The 22,137-nt window shown below is 42.6% G+C and overlaps 1 protein-coding gene across 3 annotated transcripts in view; it reads right to left on the reverse strand.

Moving 5' to 3' along the window:
* Nucleotides 1-3,154: 3,154 nt before the first annotated feature.
* The window catches only part of GALNTL5 (polypeptide N-acetylgalactosaminyltransferase like 5), a 63,539-nt gene continuing 44,556 nt past the window's right edge, over nucleotides 3,155-22,137 (reverse strand). For all 3 annotated transcript variants that reach the window (XM_032244963.1, XM_032244962.1, XM_032244961.1), the window contains 4 exons: nucleotides 19,874-20,123; nucleotides 15,266-15,383; nucleotides 8,204-8,353; nucleotides 3,155-3,453 (listed from right to left, as the gene is read on the reverse strand). In XM_032244963.1, coding sequence (XP_032100854.1) covers nucleotides 3,298-3,453; nucleotides 8,204-8,353; nucleotides 15,266-15,383; nucleotides 19,874-20,123 — 674 coding nt within the window. In that variant the 3' untranslated portion in view covers nucleotides 3,155-3,297. The remainder of the gene's footprint in view (nucleotides 3,454-8,203; nucleotides 8,354-15,265; nucleotides 15,384-19,873; nucleotides 20,124-22,137) is intronic.

The following is a 22,137-nucleotide window of genomic DNA, read 5'->3' on the forward strand; positions in this document are numbered from 1 at the left end:
TTCTATTTTAGGGTCAACAGAAGCAATATTTAAGAAGATACTGTCCAAGGGATGTGCTAAGTAATTCCTAGGACTTATCTGTGCTATCTAGTACCAAAACTAAATTACATTACAAAACTAAGACTTAATATTAGGCCCATGGCTTTTAACAAAAGAGAACACTTCTGGCCGGGCGCAGTGGCTCAAGCCTGTCATCCCAGCACTTTGGGAGGCCGAGGCGGGTGGATCACGAGGTCAAGAGATCGAGACCATCCTGGTCAACATTGTGAAACCCCGTCTCTACTAAAAATACAAAAAATTAGCTGGGCATGGTGGTATGTGCCTGTAATCCCAGCTACTCAGGAGGCTGAGGCAAGAGAATTGCCTGAACCCAGGGGGCGGAGGTTGTGGTGTGCCGAGATCGCGCCATTGCACTCCAGCCTGGGTAACATGAGTGAAACTCCGTCTCAAAAAAAAAAAAAGAGAACACTTCTGTCTTTTGCTTTTGGCAAAGCTAATATTTACAGCATCCATTATTTTTGCTTACCATAAAAAAATATACTTTTCAATGTTACATATATATCATATATATAATTGTCGCTATAAGTAAATTTTCAGTGCCACAAAAGAAGTAGCACAATATAAATTTCCTCAGCAAGGCAACTTACTTTTATAGAAGGGTGAGGCTCACAGATGGAACAATGGCAAGTGCGTACATGGACAAGGGAGAGGAAGGGGTTCTTATTTCTGATGGAGGTAGGTCCTGCTGCTGTGTCATTCTTCTATTGGCTAGGGTTAGACGGCACAGTCTAGGCTAATTCCAATTGGCTATTTTAAAGAGAGCAGGGGTATGAGCCAGAGTGGCGGGGTGGGTAGTTTGGCAGGAAGGACAGTTACGGATCAGGTCAGAGCAAGTGACCATGGGTACCTCAGGTCAAAGCAGGTGACTGGAGCAGGTGACCACGGCAGGTGACTGGGATGAGTTAGGACAGGACAGGGGACCAGGGGAACAGATGTGAACTACTGATTAGAACTGGTGGAAAAGGTTGTTTACTGAAACTGCAAGGAAGTTAAACTTTAAAATAGAGAATTAAAGAATAAGAGAGCTGAGCATACTGACACACCGATTCTTTGAAGAGAAACTTGGGGTTCAGTATATCTAACATTGTATATTACATACATATTCTCAAATTTCAGCACTAGAAAAAAAGCTGTTACTTTGAGAAGATATTCCACATTTATACTACTATAAATCCTTTTTTTTCAGCTACAGGATTTCTATTTTGCTTTTTTTTTTTTTTTGAGACAGAGTCTCTCTCTGTCACCCAGGCTGGAGTGCAGTTGTGCAATCTTGATCTCAGCTCACTGCAACCTCCACCTCCCATGTTTAAGTGATTCTTGTGCCTCAGCCTCCCGAGTAGCTGGGATTACAGTACATGCCACCACGTCTGGCTAATTTTTGTATTTTTAATACAAAACTGGGGTTTCACCATAATGCCCAGGCTGGTCTTGAACTCCTGACCTCAAGTGATTGACCCGCCTAGCCTCCCAAAGTGCTGGGATTACAGGTGTGAGCCACTGCACCTGGCTTCTATTTTGCATTTTATCATAATTTTAGTAGACTCATGGGTTTATTATGATTAATTTTTAGTGACTTTCTAGAGGCATGAAAGATATAAATAATATATGGGCCAAGAATACGATCACAGTGTGGTACTTGTTTTGTGCTGCCAGATCAACCTTTTAAAGGATCTGTCAAGTGGGCCGACTGTAATAGATCAGCCCCATGTCTGTCTAGCAACAGATTTTATACAGCATTTTGCTAAATAGATAAGTATAAAGAAGTTATTTGTGGCCAGTCACAGTGGCACACGCCTGTAATGCCAGCACCTTGGGAGGCTGAGGCAGGTGGATCACCTGAGGCCAGGAGTTCAAGACCAGCCTGACCAACATGGTGAAACCACATCTCTACTAAAAATGCAAAAATTAGGTGGGCATGGTGGTGAACGCCTGCAATCCCAGCTACTCAGGAGGCTGAGACAGGAGAATCGCTTGAACCTGGGAGACAGAGGTTGCAGTGAGCTGAGATTGCGCCATGGCACTCCAGCCTGGGTGACAAGAGTGAACTCTGCCTCCAAAAAAAAAAAAAAAAAAAGGTTATTCGAGTTGTATATAATAGCTCGAAAAAAAAAAAAAAAACAAACCCAAAGTAACTTCATTTCTTGCTGCATACCAGCAACTAGAAGAATACCTGGACCCAAGAAGCAAACTCTCATTGCTGATTGAATGAGCTCAATAGATGAGTCAAATTGGTTTTTCTGCTGTAAAAACTAACTTACCTTCTTTCCAGCAGAGGCTATTCTCTTCCACTTTTTTTTTTTTTGTTTTGCCCCTTTCAATGCGTTTCTTCTCTCATTATCTGTCTTTCTGAATTCAATGTCTTTCACCTCCTAGCCACCATCACCAGGGTGAACCCAACAGTGATGTATGTGTCTAGCCCCAAAGATGTGAAAGCAGCATTTTGGACATCTGGGAATGTGTTTACACAGGATAGACAAGGCACCCAGCTGCTTCTTCCCTGATCCCAGCTAAACAGTTTACCAAGTGTCAAGGAGTGTCTGGAGGGCTGGAGGCCAGAGCCACAGGAGGAGACAGACATGAAAAACGCAAAATCGGAAGCAGGGAAGAGGGAGTATCTCCAGATGACGGAACAGCTGGCAGGGACAGATGGGGAGGCTGGCCTGGAGATCTGGCCAGACACCCAGACAAGCGGACTGGACAGCAGACGTTCAGGAACGCAGCTGAGCGAGGTGTCAGTACCAGAATCTACCCTGGCAGGAACAAAGGAACTGCTGCAGCTCAGCCAAAGTCACTGCGCACCAAGCATGGTTCTTGTGAACGTCTTCCTAAGAAGGCAACCGAGACAGATTGTCTGTCTGAGGCAGAAGCTAGGTTGGCAGAGGGAACACAGTCCCTATCATCTCTACCAGGGCCAGGTGGGGGTGGTAAACAAATGTGTTTGACCTCAGTCAGCTGTATGATAGAGTCTGAACTGTGGAACCGCTTACATTTCTAATGTTCAAGATCTTGTCACCTCAGAAATTCAGTAGCAGATGAGTAACAAAGTGTTAAAAATATTCCTTAAAGGGGGAAATAAAGGCACATCCTAGACCACTCTGGTCATATTTCTTTAATTGCATTTCACATAATTCCATTTCACATAATTCCACAGTCTTCCAAACTTACACCCTTGTTCCACTGTATTGAACGAACAGGAGACTTTTAACCCTTTATTGATGATAGTGATTTGTTTTCCTTTCACGAGCTGCCCACCGATGCCTCCAGCTCTGGGAAGACATTATCCAAATACCACTGAAATGATTGGCAGCCCAGTCGTTTCCTTAACTCAACACGCTCACTAATGTTTCCATAGGTCATATATTTCAGACCAGGTTTTCGAAGGAAAAACTGCTCCTAAATGCAAATATACGGTGAGTCATTACATGAAACCAAACAAATCTTTGGTGATCAAATGATTATATTTAACATAGATGCATATATTTTCATCATGTGAACTAAAAAAGCCCTCCAGATCCCAATTTTTCTCTGTCCAGGGAATGAAGGCAGAAACATACTCTGAGCCTCGGATTCACCCACACAGGGCATGTTCACAGCACGTGCCACGGCACCCTAAGTGGCATAGCAGGATCCAGGAAGACTGGGTCCTGCTTCTCAGGAGCCAAAGAATCCCAGCCACCTCTTGTGGTATCCCGTCTCCTGTTTTTTCAATAATACTCAAGGACAGACCCCCTTACTCGCTGGTCCCGATCAGACATTTCTTTTGTCTTTCAGAAATGGCGGGTGATGTAGGAGTTAAAGGAGAAGGGACCCTGCAGGAGGACAGGCTGGGCTCAAAGTCTGGCTCTGCCATTCAGTGTCTGTGTGGCCTTGGCAAGTCCTCCCCTTGTGAAGGGGTTGTGAGGGTTGAACAGTGTAATATGTAAATGCAATCCCTGGGCGAGCACGGCTGGCACATACTAAGTGTCACATCTGAGGTGGTCATTATGTCACCACACTTGGTTAGTTTTTTGTGTGCTCTGACTTAAGGAAGCCCCAAGAATGAATGTCTAATGGTCTTTGTTGGCCCCATGTTGAAAAAGGTATTCTAAGTAGACTGAAGCCCTATGCAGACAGAACCCTTACATTTTCATCTGTGTTTTCCTAGGCCCTGGCATGCAGGATAGTAATAGTGTTGAATAAGAGAAGTTTGCTAGTCCAAATTAATGTATTATGGACATGCCATGTTGGATTCTCCCAGGGGATCCATGACCACTGTAGGTCCTTGCCATGGTGTTCTGCCACCCCTAATCCCCAGGGCAGATTGGTACAGGGGACGAGGCTGCAGGTGGAGGAAGCCATCATTTTGGAGACAAGACAGCATGGATAACCTCAGGCACATCTCCCTGTTCAGAGCCCTCTCTTATCCCAATCAGTCACTACATTTCCCAACGTGCTGTATTATGCAATCCATTGATTTTTATACTTAACATCATATGCCTTTAAGTTAACTTTTTAGCACTATATACTTTGTGAAATTCAGCAAACCATCCAGAAATAGCTATGTTCAATTCAACCATCTAGATCCATGAGCAGCATGGATCTAGAAAAAAAAATCAACAGACATGAAAATAAGCTCAAGATTTGTCATAATGAAATACAATTTTAAACAATGAGATGCTTTTTAACCTATTTGATTAAAAGAAACAAACAGTTCAGTTATAACCAATATGAGGAGACAGTCACATTCATATACATTTGATGGCAGCACAGATGATGAAACAGTGAAGACCATTTGGATATTACCCCATCAGGATTTAAAATGCACTAACTCTTGCCCCAGCAAGTTCATGTCTTAAATTTATTTCAAAGATATATTTGCACAAATATGCAAAAAGAAGTATGTCAATAATTCTCATTTCAAGGTTCAGCACAGTGGCTCATGCCTGTAATCCCAGCACCTTGGGAGGCCAAGGCAGGTGGATCATGATGTCAGGAGTTCGAGACCAGCCTGGCCAATATGGTGTAACCACATCTCTACTAAAAATATTAAAAAATTAGCTGGGTATAATGGCATGTGCTCGTAGGCCCAGCTACTCAGGAAGGCTGAGGCAGGAGAACTGCCCGAACCTGAGAGGCAGAGGTTACAGTGAGCCGAGATCACACCACTGCATTCCAGCCTATGCAAAAGAGCGAGACTCTGTCTCAAAAAAAAGAAAAAAGAATTCTAATTTCAGGATTGTCAAGAAAATAACAAAAAGCTGGAGAAACCAGAATGCTTATCAACTGGTACTATTTATTAATGGGATCAATTTTGGTAGATCCAATCAAAGGAACCTTTTTTTTTTTTTTTTTTTGAGATGGAGTTTCACTCTTGTTGCCCAGGCTAGAGTGCAATGGCGCGATTCAGCTCACCACAACCTCTGCCTCCTGTGTTTAATTGATTCTCCTGCCTCAGCCTCCTGAGTAGCTCAGATTAAGGCATGCACCACCATGCCTGGCTAATTTTTATATTTTTAGTAGAGACAGGGTTTCTCCATGTTGGTCAGGCTGGTCTTGAACTCCTGGCCTCATGTGATCTGCCCACCTTGGTCTCCCAAAGTGCTGGGATTATAGGCGTGAGCCATGGCGCCAGGCCCAAAGGAACTATTGAAGAGAATGAGATATGTTTATATGTTCTGATTTTGAAAGACAACTTGAAAGCTCCCTGCCTTTTCTTTCCTGATCATAACCCTTTTCCTTAGTTTTAAATGCTATCTTGATTATGTATTCATTTCTTCTCATTCTAATTTTGATATCTGATTATTCATGCACAGATTATATGGTTTAATTTTACCCATTTGACCTTTACAGGAAGGAAATAATACAGTATAAGTTCTGTGGTATTTGGCTGCTTTCATTCACCATTATGTCTCTGAAATTTACCTCTGCTCTTGCAGGTACAGTCATGCACCATGTAATGACATTTCAGTCAACGCCTGACCACGTACATAATGGTGGGCCCATAAGATTATAATACTGTACCATATTTTTACTGTACCTTTTATTTAGATATATTTACATACACAAATACTTACCACTGGGTTACAACTGCCTACAGTGTTCAGTAGAGTCATATGCCATACGGGTTTGTAGCCCGGGAGCAATGGGCCATACCAATAGCCAAGGTGTGTAGTGGCTGTATCGTCTAGGTTTGTGTAGGTACACTCTCTGACAGTCCCACAACAATGAAATCACCTAATGATGATTTCTCATCATATATTCCCTTCGTTAAGTAAGACATGACTATATAATATAGTTGGTTAGTTTTTTTTTTTTTTTTTTTTTTTTTTTTGAGATAGTTTCACTCTTGTAGCCCAGACTGGAGTGCAGTGACGTGATTTCGGCTCACTGCAACCTCCACCTCCTGGGTTCAAGGAATTCTCCAGCCTCAGCTTCCTGAATAGCTGGGATTACAGGTGCCCGCCACCATGCCCAGCTAATTTTTTTTTTTAATTTTTAGTAGAGATGGGGTTTCGCCATGTTGGCCAGGCTGGTCTTGAACTCCTGACCTCAGGTGATCCACCCACCTTGGGCTCCCAAAGTGCTGGAATTATACGTGTGAGCCACCGTGCCCAGCCTACTTAATTTTCATTGCTGTATAGGATTACAGCAACTAAATATATCACATTTATTCACTCTACTCTTGATGAGTATTGGTATTGTTATTGTATTAAGTTTTGGCTAAAACAAAAAATGCTGTTTATCAGTCTTCTTGTTCATGCGTCCTGGTGCCCAACAGCACACACTTCTGTAGCACATGCATGAGCGCAACTGCTGAATCACAAGGTATTCATACCTTTACTCTAGTAGATGCTGCCAAGCTGTTTTCAGATGCAATTTTGTAAAAGTCAACACTCCCATAAGTGAGGGCTGACAGTTCCTACTGCTCACTGACACTTGGGCCTATCAGACTTGGTTGTTTTTTTCTTTTTTTGAGACAGAGTTTTGCTCTTGTTGCCCAGGCTAGAGTGCAATGGTGCTATCTCAGTTCACTGCAACTTTCACCTCCTGGGTTCAAGGGATTCTCCTGCTTCAGCCTCCCGAGTAGCTGGGATTACAGGCATGCACCACCAAGCCCAGCTAATTTTGTATTTATAGTACAGACAGGGTTTCACCATATTGGCCAGGCCGGTCTTGAACTCCCGGCCTCAGGTGATCTGCTTACCTGGGCCTCCTAAAGGGCTGGGATTACAGGCATGAGCCACTGTGCCCAGCCAGGCCTGTTAGACTTTTAAAATTCTGCCAATCTAAGAGGCGGTGTCAAAATAGTTCTTTGAAGTTTTAATTCACATTTCTTGAATTACAAAAGAAATGGAATGTATTGTCTTCATAACTAAAATGTGTTCTCAATTAGAGACACATAAGATGAAAACCAGGACATACACGGTCATAGACAGTAGTCCCAGCTACTCAGGAGGCTGAGACAGGAGAACCGCTTGAACCCAGGAGGCAGAGGTTACAGTGAGCTCAGATGGTGCCACTGCACTCCAGCCTGGTGACAGAGTGAGACTCCATCTCAAAAACAAAACCAAACAAACAAACAAACAAAAAACAAAGAGTTGCAAGTGGGGACGGGGGCAGGGAGAAGGGGAAGCTGTTTGCTTCAGGTGTGGGGCAATTCCCTGGGGGTGGGAATGGAGGGAATAGATCCAGCACCCCCATAGAAAAGACTGTTCACGGTGGTTGATTTACTGCTAAGAAACTTGAGTTTTCCCAGAAATTAAAACAAAAATAATGAGGTGCAAGAGTAGCAGCCTAGGATGAAGTGAGAATGGGGTCGGGGATGGGTTGATGAGGGGTGGGAGGGGTGCTATTAATTCAAGAAAAGCAGAGAAAAGAACAACTATCAATAACTATCAACAGGTAGTTTTTTATCCTCACCCTCCCACAATCCACCCTCAAGAAGGCTCCAGTATCTGTTGTTCCCTACTTTGTGTCCATGTACAATGTTTAGCTCTCACTTATGAGAAGATGCAGTACTTGGCTTTCTGTTCCTGTGTTAATTTGCTTAGGATAGTGACATCCAGGACAAACACTGGACCTGGAAAGGCAGCGGCAGGCTTCCTCAGAACAAGTCCTGCTCTGGGCTTACGTGCATTTTCCAAGTCAAGGGTGTGTTCCCCACCTTATATTCATCCAGCCAAACGTGCACCAGTCTCAGGTAGTTACGTGTCACAGCACTGATGAGCGTAGAAGCTTTTCCAGTTTGTTTCTTACTGATATGTCCTACGCGAGAGCAGGGGATTATAAAGAGTTGGCCTCCACACATCCAGATCTAGGCATAAGAAGAACAAAAAGCACATGAATGCATTATTGCTAGTAATAGGCAACTGCTGGATTTTTTAAACAAACAATGGCCGGGCCTGGTGGCTCACATCTGTATTTCCAGCACTTTGGGAGGCCAAGGTGGGCAGATCACCTGATGTCAGGAGTTCGAGATCAGCCTGGCCAACATGATGAAACCCTGTCTCTACTAAAAATACAAAAATTAGCCAGGTGGGGTGGTGCATGCCTGTAATCCCAGCTACTCGGGAGGCTGAACCAGAAGAATCACTTGAACCTGGGAGGTGGAGATTGCAGTGAACTGAGATTGCACCACTGAACTCTAGCCTGAGTGACATAGCAAGACTCCATCTCAAACAAACAAACAAACAAAACAAAACCATAAAAAGCCATAATAAAGGCTAATTAAGTTTCTTATTTAAATCTCACAGCAGCCTTATAATGCAGATTCTGTGATTATCCCCATTCTACAGATGGGGAAACTGACACACAGATTGGTTAAGAAGCTTGCCCATGACACAGAAGTTACACGGCAGAGTGCAAGGTTCGAATTTGGAAAGCCTGACTGAGAGCCAGCAATGAAGCCTCAGGGGTTCTGCCGCTCTCATAATTACCTACAGGGATTGCTGGATGTAGGCAGGAAACAAGTACTGATCATGACTGAATTCAATTATTCAGCTTTTTTCATACCTACAACTCCTTATATTGCTCACCTTTAATAACTATTCATTTTACTACACAAAAGTAAAATATACCATTGAAAACTTGGCAAATATAGGAAAGCACGCAGAAGACAACATAACTCACTTCTTGTCCTAACATTCTGAGTGAGTCAGTATTAGCACAGGTACGTATGTAAACACACAAAGACATACAACATTAAGATAACTTGCTTTTCTTCATTTGATATTGTGTGAAATTATTTTCCAAGTCTTATGTTGTTTGGACATTTTGGTAGCTTCTGATTTTATTAGAAATAATACCACAAAGAACATGCTTGCCGGGTGCAGTGGCTCATGCCTGTAACCCCAGCACTTTGGGAGGCCGAGGCGGGTGGATCACGAGGTCAAGAGATCGAGGCCATCCTGGTCAACATGGTGAAACCCCGTCTCTACTAAAAATACAAAAAATTAGCTGGGCATGGTGGCACGTGCCTGTAATCCCAGCTACTCAGGAGGCTGAGGCAGGAGAATTGCCTGAACCCAGGAGGCGGAGGTTGCGGTGAGCCGAGATCGCGCCATTGCACTCCATCCTAGGTAACGAGAGTGAAACTCCGTCTCAAAAAAAAAAAAGAACATGCTTACGATAGAAATCTTGTGCACCTGATTGCCCATGTTATAGTGTACTTGCCATAACGCTTTTGTTTCTAAGCACTCCATGAGGAGTTCTCACACCAGCACAACTCAAGACATTCTGGCTAAGCCCAGAAGCAGCACTTTAGTGATACAATGGATTATGAGAAATAGCCATTGCTTGCTGTTTTAAGGTACCGTGTTTGGGGATAGTTTGTTATACAGCAAAAGCTGATACATGAAGGAGCATTTTCCTTCTAACACCAGTTTTTTTTTTTCTTTCCAACTTTTGTTTTCAGTTCAAGGGTACATGTGCAGGTGTGCCACATGTGTAAACTGCATGTCTGGGGGTTTGGAGTACAGATGATTTCATCTCCCAGGTAATGAGCATCGCACTCAACAGGTAGTTTATTATCCTCGCCCTCCCACAATCCACCCTCAAGAAGGCCCTAGTATCTGTTGTTCCCTACTTGGTGTCCATGTGAAATGTTTAGCTCTCACTTATGAATGAAAATATGCAGTATTTGGTTTTCTGTTCCTGTGTTAATTTGCTTAGGATATTGACCTCCAGCTCCATCCACAATTTTATTCTTTTTAAATGGCTGTATAGCATTCCATGGTGTATATGTACCACATTTTCTTTATCCAGTCCACTTTTTTTTTTTTTTTTTTTTTTAAGATGGGGTTTCACCCTGATGGCCAGGCTGGTCGTGAACTCCTGACCTCAGGTGATCCACCCACCTTGGCCTCCCAAAGTGCTAGGATTACAGGCGTGAGCCACCATGCCCAGCCCACTGTTTTTTTTTTTAATTTTGTTTTGTTTTTTTAAGACTGAGTCTTGCTCTGTTGTCCAGGCTGGAGTACAGTGATACAATCTCTAGTCACTGCAACCTCCACCATCCGGGTTTAAGCAATTCTCGTGCCTCAGCCAGTTAAGTAGCTTGGATTACAGGCACATGCCGTCACACCCAGCTAATTTTTGTAATTTTAGTAGAGACGGGGTTTTACCATGCTGGCCAGGCTGGTCTTGAACTCCTGACCGCAAGTGATCTGCTCACCTTGGCCTCCCAAAGTGCTGGGATTAGAGGCGTGAGCCACATCACCTGGCCCCAGTCCACTGTTGATGGGCTTTTAGATTGATTCCATGTCTTTCGGAAAGTGCTGCAATTAACCTATGCATGCATGTGTCTTTATGGTAGAACAATGTATATTCCTTTGGGTATATACCCAGTAATAGGATTGCTGGGTCAAGTGGTAGTTCTGTTTTAAATTCTTTGAGAAATCTCCAAACTGCTTCCCACAATGATTGAACAAATTGGCACTCCCAGAGGAGGGTATAAGCGTTCCCTTTTCTCCACAGCCTCGCCAGTATCTGTTATCTTTTGACTTTTTAGTAGCAGCCATTCTGACTGGCTGACACCAGTTTTATTTACTCAGGTAAATAAGACCTCCAACCACTTAGCTGGTCATTCCGGAAACTTGGTGTGATAGACTGCAATCTTGTTCAATAAACAGCTCACTCCTTGTCCCTCACCTTGGGGCACAGCTCCCTGACCCACTGAATTTGGGCCACTCTGTTCCACATATTTGGCCCACGGATCGTGAGCACACGTCATGCATGCGGAGGTGTAAATGTGCTGTGTGGTGTGGCTTGACTTCTGAATTCCTGCCACTCAGCGTGAGAAGAATATGCTGAGTCACTGCTGCTCCTAGAATGACAATCAGATCCAAACCAAATTCAGAGACTACAGCCCAGCCCAACAACCTGCATTCAGAGGCAGAGCCGCTTTGGCCAGCCACGGGACAGATGAAAGGAAAAAGTAAATGCTTATTGTTCTCAACCAGTCAGTTTTGAGGTAGTTTAGTACAAAGCAGCATTATGGCAATAGCTGATTGCTGCTATGACAATGGCTGCCTGATGCCTAAAACTCTTGGGAATAGAAATTCTGGGCACACGGGCCAAGGGGAACCCACGGAGGCACTGGAGTGTTCCAGGCAGAGAGTGAGGAGAGCACTGAGTGGCTTGCCTAAGTCTCTCTTGTGCAGGTGTTTGAGAATTTGCTTGATTATTTCTCTATTACAGAACACGTGGTTTGTTTTCACATCACAGCATCCAAGGAGTTAGTAATCTTGGGTGGAATCTAAATTGGCATTGATATCTAAGAAGTTCAGTCTGGGAAAGAGGCAGAGAAAAGGGCTTCTTTTGGGATAATCTTTCAAATGCAGGGCTGGGCCCTGGTTCCCGGAGCAACACACCTTGCCAACATCTGGAGATCACAGGATGGCATGCAGGTGTGGTGGAGTCGGGCGGACCTGCAGATTGTTAGGGGCTGTTTGAGGCAGCCTCTGCTTTGCCAGGAAAACTGAAATGCAATGTTGAAGCTCAGGTATGAGAACCATTCAGAGACTGGAAGTGAGCCTGTAGCTTTGTGGGTGTCCACAAACCATCACCTTCCACGAGCCACTGAGTTCAGGGCAACTAAAAAAATTCAGAGCATTGGAGGCTTCCAATACATTGCAGCCTCAGACGGACGAAGTGACTTAGAAACAGGGTAGTACTAAGCTGGTGGGGTCTCAAGACCTGAAGTTGAGCAGACAGCATGAGGCATGAAGCATCAGGTTGGGAGCACAGTGCTTATTAGTTCTGTGAATTTGGGCAAGTTACTCAACCTCTCTGTGGCTCCGCTTCTCCACTGTAAGTCACAGATAATGCTGGTACTTACCTTACAGGTTTGTTATGATGATTAAATGAGTTAATATCTGTAAGTTTTTAGAGCAGTGCATGTCAGATATCAGAACTTGTTAAATAAATAAAAGAGATTTTATCCTTTACTTGTAACTTAAATGTGAGTTCTTCAGGGAAGCCATCTAAGACATACACATCTCCCAAGAGAAGGCTAGGTTCTCCCTTTATAGGGTCCCATCATACTCTGTATTTCTCTATTGCATTTATCAAAAATTTTTTTTGAGACAGAGTCTCGCTCTGTCACCCAGGCTGGAGTGCATTGGCACAATCTTGGCTCACTGCAACCTCCACCTCCCAGGTTCCAATGATTCTCATGCCTCAGCCTCCTGTGTAGCTAGGAATACAGATGTGCACCACCACATCTGGCTAATTTTTGTATTTTTAGTAGAGACAGCGTTTCATCATGTTGGCCAGGCTGGTCTCGAACTCCTGACCCCAGATGATCCGCCTGCCTCAGCCTCCCAAAGTGCTGGGATTATGAGCCACCATGCCTGGGCCAAAAATAAAATTAAATATCTAATAATCTCACCCTACTCAATAGATGGAAGGTTCATGACATTAGAAGCCACTTTGTATTGTGTGCTGCTCTATTTTAGCATGGAGCACAATGCTTCATACATAACAGTACTCAATACATATTGTTGCATGAATGAATTAATGAAGACTGTGTCTTCTTCTCAACGGCCAGCGTACAGCACAGTTTGACTTAAAGGAGGTGCTCCTTACATGATGGCTGGATTGAGCTTAAATATTACTCTCAAGAGATAGTCCTAAACTGAAACTATAGAGTAGGATATTATCATGATACAGGTATTAGTTACAGCCATGGGGACTGATGCAGGTATCCTACTAAAAATATTAACAAGGCTGTGGCACAGACCCTCAGTGATCAGAGTAGACATGCCTGCCAAGTGCTACTCCTGTAGTTACCGGAACATGGAAGGTCCAGAGAGCCTGGACCTATGGTTGGGCTGTAGGTGAAAGGTATTTGGTTGGCTCAGAGTAGAGGTTTCTTTACACCAGATACAGAAATACTGCATTATGTTAACAACCAGAGTAGCTTCACAGGTGCAAAGTGACTGGATGCCAGCCCTGAGCCCTGAAGAGCATATGGGGTGAGAAGCAAAGGCTGACAAGGATGGAAACCATGGGGACACCTGTGTCTAAGAGATGAGCAGCAGCAGATATTCCTGCAAAGGAAACTGAGAACAACTGATCAATGGAAGGCAAACCAGGAATATTGTCCCAACATCCAAGAAAACTTCTGGAAAAGACAGTTTACAGCGTCAGATGCTGCAGTGACCACAAATGGGTGGAAGATGAAAAGCCATCTATTAAGGACATCAACAGGAAACCAGTGGCAGCTCCTGGAACAATGTCACAGAAAACTGAGGGCTTCCAGGGCGTCGATTTACGGGAACGAGGAGTAACTAAGAAAAAGAGGTACATGCAGGTGGAGAGATCATTCTTTTCTCAAGAAAGACAAGGTTACTTGTCGCGGTTAGAGACAGCTGCCAGGGTCAAGAGAGTATTTCAGCTACTTACTAATATACATACTTGTTTATAAAAAGACACCCAAGTATACTTAAAAGATATGAAGGGCCATCAAGAAAAGCACCATTGAAATATTGTAACAGGAATAATTAATATGTTTGAACAACAAATTAGTCGTCGCCAGGCACGGTGGCTCACGCCTGTCATCCCAGCACTTTGGGAGGCTGAGGCGGGTGGATCACGAGGTCAAGAGATCGAGACCATCCTGGTCAACATGGTGAAACCCCGTCTCTACCAAAAATACAAAAAATTAGCTGGGCATGGTGGTGCGTGCCTGTAATCCCAGCTACTCAGGAGGCTGAGGCAGGAGAATTGCCTGAACCCAGGAGGCGGAGGTTGCGGTGAGCCGAGATCGCGCCATTGCACTCCAGCCTGGGCAAGAAGAGCGAAACTCCATCTCAAATAAATAAATAAATAAATAAAAAATAAAAATCATACAGAGATTAAAAATATTATATTAATTTGGCCAGGCGTGGTGGCTCACGCCTGAAATCCCAGCACTTTGGGAGGCTGAGGCAGGTGGATCACCTGAGGTTGGGAGTTTCAGATCAGTCTGATTAACATAGAGAAACCCTATCTCTACTGAAAAAAGAAAAATACAAAAATTAGCGAGGGAGGGCGGCGTATGCCTGTAGTCCCAGCTACTTCGGAGACTGAAACAGGAGAATCACTTGAACCCAGGAGGCAGAGGTTGTGGTGAGCCAAGATCATGCCACTGAACTCCAGCCTGGGCAACAGGAGTGAAACTCTGTCTCAGAAAATATTATATTGACTTGATAGAGCATATATCAGAAATAACAAAATATATGGTATAAGAACTTAATATTTTTAAATTGAATTAAATTAATTTATTTTAGGAAGTAGAAGTTAGGCACAGTAGCTCACACCTGTAATCCCAGTGCTTTGAGAGGCTGAGACGAGAGGATTGCTTGAGCCCAGGAGTTCAAGACCAGCTTGGGCAACATAGTGGGACCCCATCTCATTAAAAAAAAAAAAAAAAAAAAAAAGTAGAGATAGGAGTTTTGCTATGTTGCCCAGACTGGTCTTGAACTCCTGGCTTCAAACAATCCACCTGCCTCAGTCTCCTAAAAGTGCTGGGATTATAAGCATGAGCTACCACAACAGGCCAAGAATCTAATATTTTATTAAATGTTTTCAATTTTTACAAGGAGCCCCATAAATTGTTTATTACATGTGATGCTGGAATGGCACTGAATGTTCATGTGGGAAATTGAGCATAATCACCATAGCATTATATGTGAAAAAGTTAGATTTCATTCTCTATAGCTATTTTAAAAACAAAGTGAATTACCCTTAGTGAAAGTTCCAAATTTTCTCCTCCCCAAAAATCCATATCCTTGTCATACTGTCCAATTTCATTAAAATAATGCCGACGTATAGCAAAAATTCCTCCAGCCATTGCAGGTGACCTAGAAAGGGGACATAAAAATTAATTTCACAGAGAAAGTCATTCTGTATTTTCCTCAAAATTATATTGAATTAGTAATAACTTATAGTTAAAAGTTAATACTAAAATTATCTTATTATACATTTAAGTATATAAAGTTGCAGGTGGGTGTTGAACAATGAGAACACATGGACACAGGGAGGGGAGCATCACACACTGAGATCTGTTGGGGGGTGACTAGAGGAGGGTCAGTTGTGGGGTGGGGAGTTGGGGAGGGATAACATGGGGAGTAATGCCAGATATCGGTGATAGGGATGGAAGCAGCAAACCACGCTGCCATGTATGTACCAATGCAAAAATCCTGCATGTTCTTTACATGTACGCCAGAACCTAAAATGCAGTACTATATATACATATATATATAAAGTATCTAAAATTGCTAAAAACTACAACTACCAAAAGTAGGCAATAACTTTTACTTAGCTCTCATTAAAATATGTATGCGATACAGTCTAAAGGTTTCTTGATAAGAAGAAAAATGATGTTTGGAATTTGAGTTTCCCATAAGGATGGCAATTGAGCTGGGCAGCAGAGTTCAAAGCTCTCCCTTTCTAAAGACATTAGGTGAATTGTAATATTTACTTCTGGACAAACCATAATGTTGTGAAGCATCTTGCTCTGTCCACCCGTAGTCAGGCCAAATAATGCAAAACCAAGTAGTCTGAAAATAGTCACATCTGGACGCAGTGGCTCACGCCTGTAATGCCAACACTTTGGGAGGTCAAAGGGGGAGAATGACTTGAGGTCAGGAGTTCGAGACCAGCTTGGCCAACATGATAAAACCCCATCTCTACTAAAAATACAAAAATTAACCAGATGTGGCTGCTCACGCCTGTAATTCCAGCTACTTGGGATGCTGAGACACAAGAATTGCTTGAACCTGGGAGGTGGAAGCTGCAGTGAGCTGAGATCACGCCACCGGACTCCAGCGTGGGCAACAGAGTGAGAATCTGTCTCAAAAAAAAAACAAAAACAAAAACAAAAAAAAAACAAAGAAAAGAAAATAATCACAAGTTCATTCATTTGTTCAAAAAAGTGTCTATTGAGCACCTATGTTTCAGGGATATGAGTCACTCAACACACAAAGCAAGACCCGTGTGTGGGGGAAAGGATAGGGAGAGCATTAGAGGGGCTGCAGTGGTCCCAGAGAAAAATAATGGAATCCTGGATAAGAATGCAGCAATGTAGGCAGTAAGATGTGGTTGAATTCCTCGTATATTTTGGTGACGGAGCTAACAGATTTGCTTATGGGGGTGGTGTGGGGTGTTGGAGGAAGAGAAGCATCGTTTTCGGCCTGCACACCAGACAGACGGAATTGCCATGCACTGAGATGAGAAATCCCACGGGTGGAGAGGTTTTTGGCAGGAAGATTCTCTTTGGGGCACATTTGAGATGTCTATTCGGCATTCTGGTGGGGATGTGAAGCAGGTAGTTGGATGCAGTTGGATACATGAGTCTGGTGTTCTGGGAGAGGTCAGGGCTGGAGGCGTCCTTTGGGAGTCATGGATAAGGTGGATGAGAGTCACATGGAGTGAATGGAGAAGCATAGAAGACCAGCCCTGAGCCCCGGGTGCTTCCACACTGAGAGCTGGAGAGGAGGAGAGGAACCGGCAAAGGAGATGAGAAAGAGCAACCAGGGAGGGAGAGAAGGACCAGGAACTCTGGTTCCCTGGAGGCCAGGGAGGCATGTGTGGCCAGCAGCATCCAACGGCTGAATCAGCGAGTAAGGACTGGAACAGAACACTGGACGGAGCCACGAGAAGGTCATGAGCAAGTCTGAATCGTGAATGCGGGGCGAAGCCTGATGGAAGTGAGTTTAAGGGAACTGGAGATAGTGAGAGACATCTCTTTCTAAGGCTCTAATACAAAAGTAAGGAAAGGGGAAGTCACTGACAGGAAGTGGGATCAAAATAAGGTGTTTAATTTTGTAATTGGCAGAGATCACAGCATGACTGTATTCTGATAGGGATGTTTGTATCTGGTTCACTGGGCAGGGTGCGTCATGCCCGGTGCACTGGGTAATGTGCATTCTATCTGGCACTGGGACACTAGAAGGAGACTGATTCCAGGCAGCCCAGAAAGCCTGGTAGGAAATGATCCCTCCCCAGCCATAGCACTGTCCTGATAGTCTGTTTTTACCTGCCTGACCTCTTCTCTAGACTATACACATTTGAGGACTGGGATCATGCATCCTAGCAATACAATGCCCACCACATGATAGGTAATCAGTAAATACCCATTCAATTTACAAACCAAGTAATTTCACAAAACAATTTTTTAAGTTATGCCATTAGGTACCATTGAAAATAGGGTGAAAACGTGTGGCTCAGAGGATTCAAGTTATACCTTCTTTTCAAGGGAGAAAGTGTTCACTCTAAAAATCTTGAAATCACTGTGTGTGTGTGTGTGTGTGTGTGTGTGTGTGTGTGTGAACTGACAGCCACTGGAGACAGAAAGGTGGGGGATGGGAGGGCAGCAGATGATGAGAGATCACTGAATGGGTACAGTGTACATTGTTTGAGTGGTGGATACCTGAAAAGTCCAGACTTCACCACCAGGCAATATGGCCATGGAACAAAATTGCACTTGTACCCCCTATATTATACAAATAAATCAATAAAATAATACAATAAAATTTATCTTTTCTTTCAACCTTTAAAAATTTTTTTCTTTTTTCTTTTTTTTTTTTTTTTTGAGACGGGGTTTCGCTCTTGTTACCCAGGCTGGAGTGCAATGGCGCGATCTCGGCTCACCGCAACCTCCGCCTCCTGGGTTCAGGCAATTCTCCTGCCTCAGCCTCCTGAGTAGCTGGGATTACAGGCACGCGCCACCATGCCCAGCTAATTTTTTGTAGTTTAAGTAGAGACGGGGTTTCACCATGTTGACCAGGATGACCTTGATCTCTTGACCTCGTGATCCACCCGCCTCGGCCTCCCAAAGTGCTGGGATTACAGGCGTGAGCCACCGCGCCCGGCCTTAAAAAATTTTTTCTTATATCTATTATATATTTTAATGTAACATGATTATGATATATATAATGTGTATAATATATATTACATGTAATATGTACAATATAATCACAAAGGCATACTGACAGAAAATTTTTTATGGTTTAATTTTTTAATTGAACATATGAGAAGTTTTCTTTCTAGTTAATTAGACCTTGAAAACTTAACTTTTAATGATTATGTGATAGTCTACAAAAATGAATATACTTTATTTTTTTACCCATTTCAATACTATTGAATTTTTATGTTGTTTTCAGTTTTTTATTAGTATAAACATTGACACTATATACATCTTCATGCTTATTCTGACTCTTTTCAAATCAAGTAAGTGGATTACTGCATCAAAGAATAAGGATATTTGTAAGACTCTTAATTTGCATTGCCAAATTGTTTTCAAAAAGGAGGAACCAATGTATATACACACAAGCAGTGTATTAGAATTCTAAACATTTTACCATTTAGCAAATAAATATTAGGAATACAGTTTCCCTGTTGAGTATCAGTTATCTTTACATTACAGTCTAAACATATTTTATATGTGAGGTATGGAAATGTTACAAAAATTATAAGCCAAGTTTGTGTAAATATTGGAATATTATGGAAATATTACAAAAATTATAGGCCAATTGGAACACCATAGCTATTTCTTACTAAAAGTAACTTTATGTAAAATTATTTTGAGATAACTCTACAGGTTAATGCTGTTTTCGTTTTTATGAAGACAAGATTTCTACATATTACATTTTATTAAAATAAAGTACACCTTTGTTCATCTTTGTTCCGAAGTCTGTGGCATTACCAATACCTAATGTTGATATTGATCAGATCATCTCTCTGTGTCAAGCCTTATGCTATGTGTTTTACATGTATTGGCTCATTTAATCACCTCGACAATCCTAACAGGCATGTGTTAATTATTATTATCACTGTTTTACAGATGAGGACACTGAAGCTGAGAGAGGTAATTGTGCCGAGGTCTGTCCTAATGTACAGCTCCAGATATGCCACTGAGCTTGTGGTCTTTGTGTGAACAGTGCCTCCTGGAGATGTGCAGTGCACAGCTGGTGCAACTGTACATGGCAGCCCTAAACAGCTAACAAATGATGGAGTCCCTCCTGCAAACTAGGTCTGCTTGACTTGAGCTTTTAGTCAAAATGAAATATTGCCCCTCAAAGTCATGATTGAATCCATATACTATTGTGTTCAGTACCAGGGAATCAAAAAGTTATAGATCATGTGAAGATAAATGTCATATCATATTAGATATTGAGTACTAAGTGATTCTATTGACAATAATTCTATTATTGTATTGAAGACTTCTAGAAACAAGTAACAAAACATTTTCATTAAGCTCGATAGCTTGAAAGTATAATCTCTGGAGGCTTTTCCCCCCAGGGCTCAATACACATATGCTATATTTTCCCAAAAGCAGAAGAAATCTCACCGGATTGGTTTAGTAGGTCCTTCTGGTCCATCCATCTCATAAGATAAAACATTATCCCATTTAAATTGTAGGTTCCAGTCAAAAGCTCCCCTTACAACAGGAAAGGGCTTATACTTCAGGGTTCTATAATCAATGACATCTATCACGGGGCACACCACCATTTTGGGGTCCTTGGCAATGGCATGCAGCAGGGGCTCCAGCCATACTCTGTTCACCTCACAGTGGCTGTCCAGGAACACCAGAATGTCCCCTGGGGAGGCAAGAACAGGGCAACGTTAGTCCACATAGCTGAAAAATATGGCAATCCAAATCAAAGTTCAATGCAATGAATATTTCTTGAGCATTTACTCTGTGTGGGCTCTTACAGTGCTTTCAGTTTCATTGGGAGGAAACAAGAAATACATTATTATGTACAAAAATATGCAACATCATGTGCCATAGATGTTCAGAGGAAGCCAGTAATTGTGGGTTAGAGAGTCGTTTCAAGGAGAATTCTAAAGGAGTAGGCGGAAGGAACTGAGCTGGACTTCCATTTAAAAAAATGATTTTAGCTTGGTCTTGATTGATCAACTTAAATTTAACAAATTTTCAGGCCAGGCATGGTGGCTCACGCCTATAATCCTAGCACTTTGGGAGGGTGAGGTGGGTGGATCACCTGAGGTCAGGAGTTCAAGACCAGCCTGGCCATCATGGTGAAACCCCATCTTAAAAAAAAAAAGAACAAATTTTCTTCGAGAGGACACCTTAGGCATTGAGTTTGGTGCATGGGATGGAGACATACATCATTACTTTTGCTCTTGAGTTCAAACCTTTTTATCGCCCAGGCTGGAGTGCAGTGGTGTGATCTTGCCTCACTGCAACCTCCACCTCCCAGGTTCAAGCAATTCTCCTGCCTCAGCCTCCCAAGTAGCTGGGATTACAGGCACATGCCACCACACCTGGCTAATTTTTGTATTTTTAGTAGAGACAGCGTTTCACCATGTTGGCCAGGCTGGTCTCAAACTCCTGATCTCAGGTGATCCACCTGTCTCGGCATTCCCAAAATGCCCATCAATGGATGAATGGAGAAACAAACTGTGGTACATGACAGAATGGAACATTATGCACCCGTAAAAAGGAAGAAGTACTGACACATCCACCATGTGGATGAACCTCAAAAATATCATGCTAAGTGAAAGAAGCCTGACAGAAAAAGTTACATACTGTATGATTCCGTTTCTATGAAATATCTAGAAAACAGACAACACAGATTGGTGGTTGCCAGGGACGGGAGGGAAGGAAGCTGCTTAATGGGTAAGAGGTTTTCTTTTCAGGTAACGAGAATGTTTTGGAGTTAGAGTTGATGGCAGTACAACATTGTGAAGGTGTGAAATGTACTCAATTGTTCATTTAAAAATGGTCAGTTTTATGTTAATCTCACCTCAATAAAAAAAATTCTGGTTAAATTTTTTTTTTGTCGCTGGTGAGGTTGAGTTGTCCATGATTAACCATTTGTAAATGAAATTTTCATGTCCTTTGCCTATTGGAGTAGTTTTTTTTTTTTTTTTTTAAGCTGGAGTCTCACTCTGCTGCCCAAGCTGGAGTGCAGCGGCACAATCTCAGCTCACTGCAACCTCCACCACCCGGTTTCAAGTGATTCTCCTGCTTCAGCCTCCTGCGTAGCTGGGATTACAGGCAAGTGCCACCACATCCAGCTAATTTTTGTATTTTTAGTGGAGATGGAGTTTCACCATGTTGGCCAAGCTGGTATTGAATTTCTAACTTCAAGTTATCCGCCTGTCTCAGCCTTCCAAAGTGCTGAGGGATTATACTTCCAAAGGGATTGCAGGCATAAGCCACCATGCCTGGCCTGGAGGAGTATTTTTAATGGATTTTAAATGTACATTTTACATACTAAGAATATTAACTTTTTGTCTTGTCATATTTTCCTTAGTCTATTGTTATTTCTTATTTGCAGTAATTTTACATGCTTTTTGTTAAAAAAAAAATGGACTTTTTTTCAGCTGTCTTTTCCATTGGTTTTAAGCTTTGAAATTTCTTCTTTATTCCTAGAACAAGCAAGTATTAATCTATGTTTTCTTTTTATCTTTTTAAAATTTTCTTATATGTTTGTGATAATATTGTTTTTAAAGAGACAGTTTCACTCTGTCACCTAGGCTGGAGCGGTGCTATTACAGCTCACTATAACCTCCAACTTCTGGACTCAAGTGATCCTCTTGCCTCAGCCTCCTGAGTAGCCAGGACCACAGGTGTGCGCCAACACA

The sequence above is a fragment of the Sapajus apella genome, unplaced genomic scaffold (genome assembly GCF_009761245.1).
Source record: "Sapajus apella isolate SASKATOON/1434 unplaced genomic scaffold, GSC_monkey_1.0 scaffold56, whole genome shotgun sequence".
NCBI lineage: Eukaryota > Metazoa > Chordata > Mammalia > Primates > Cebidae > Sapajus > Sapajus apella.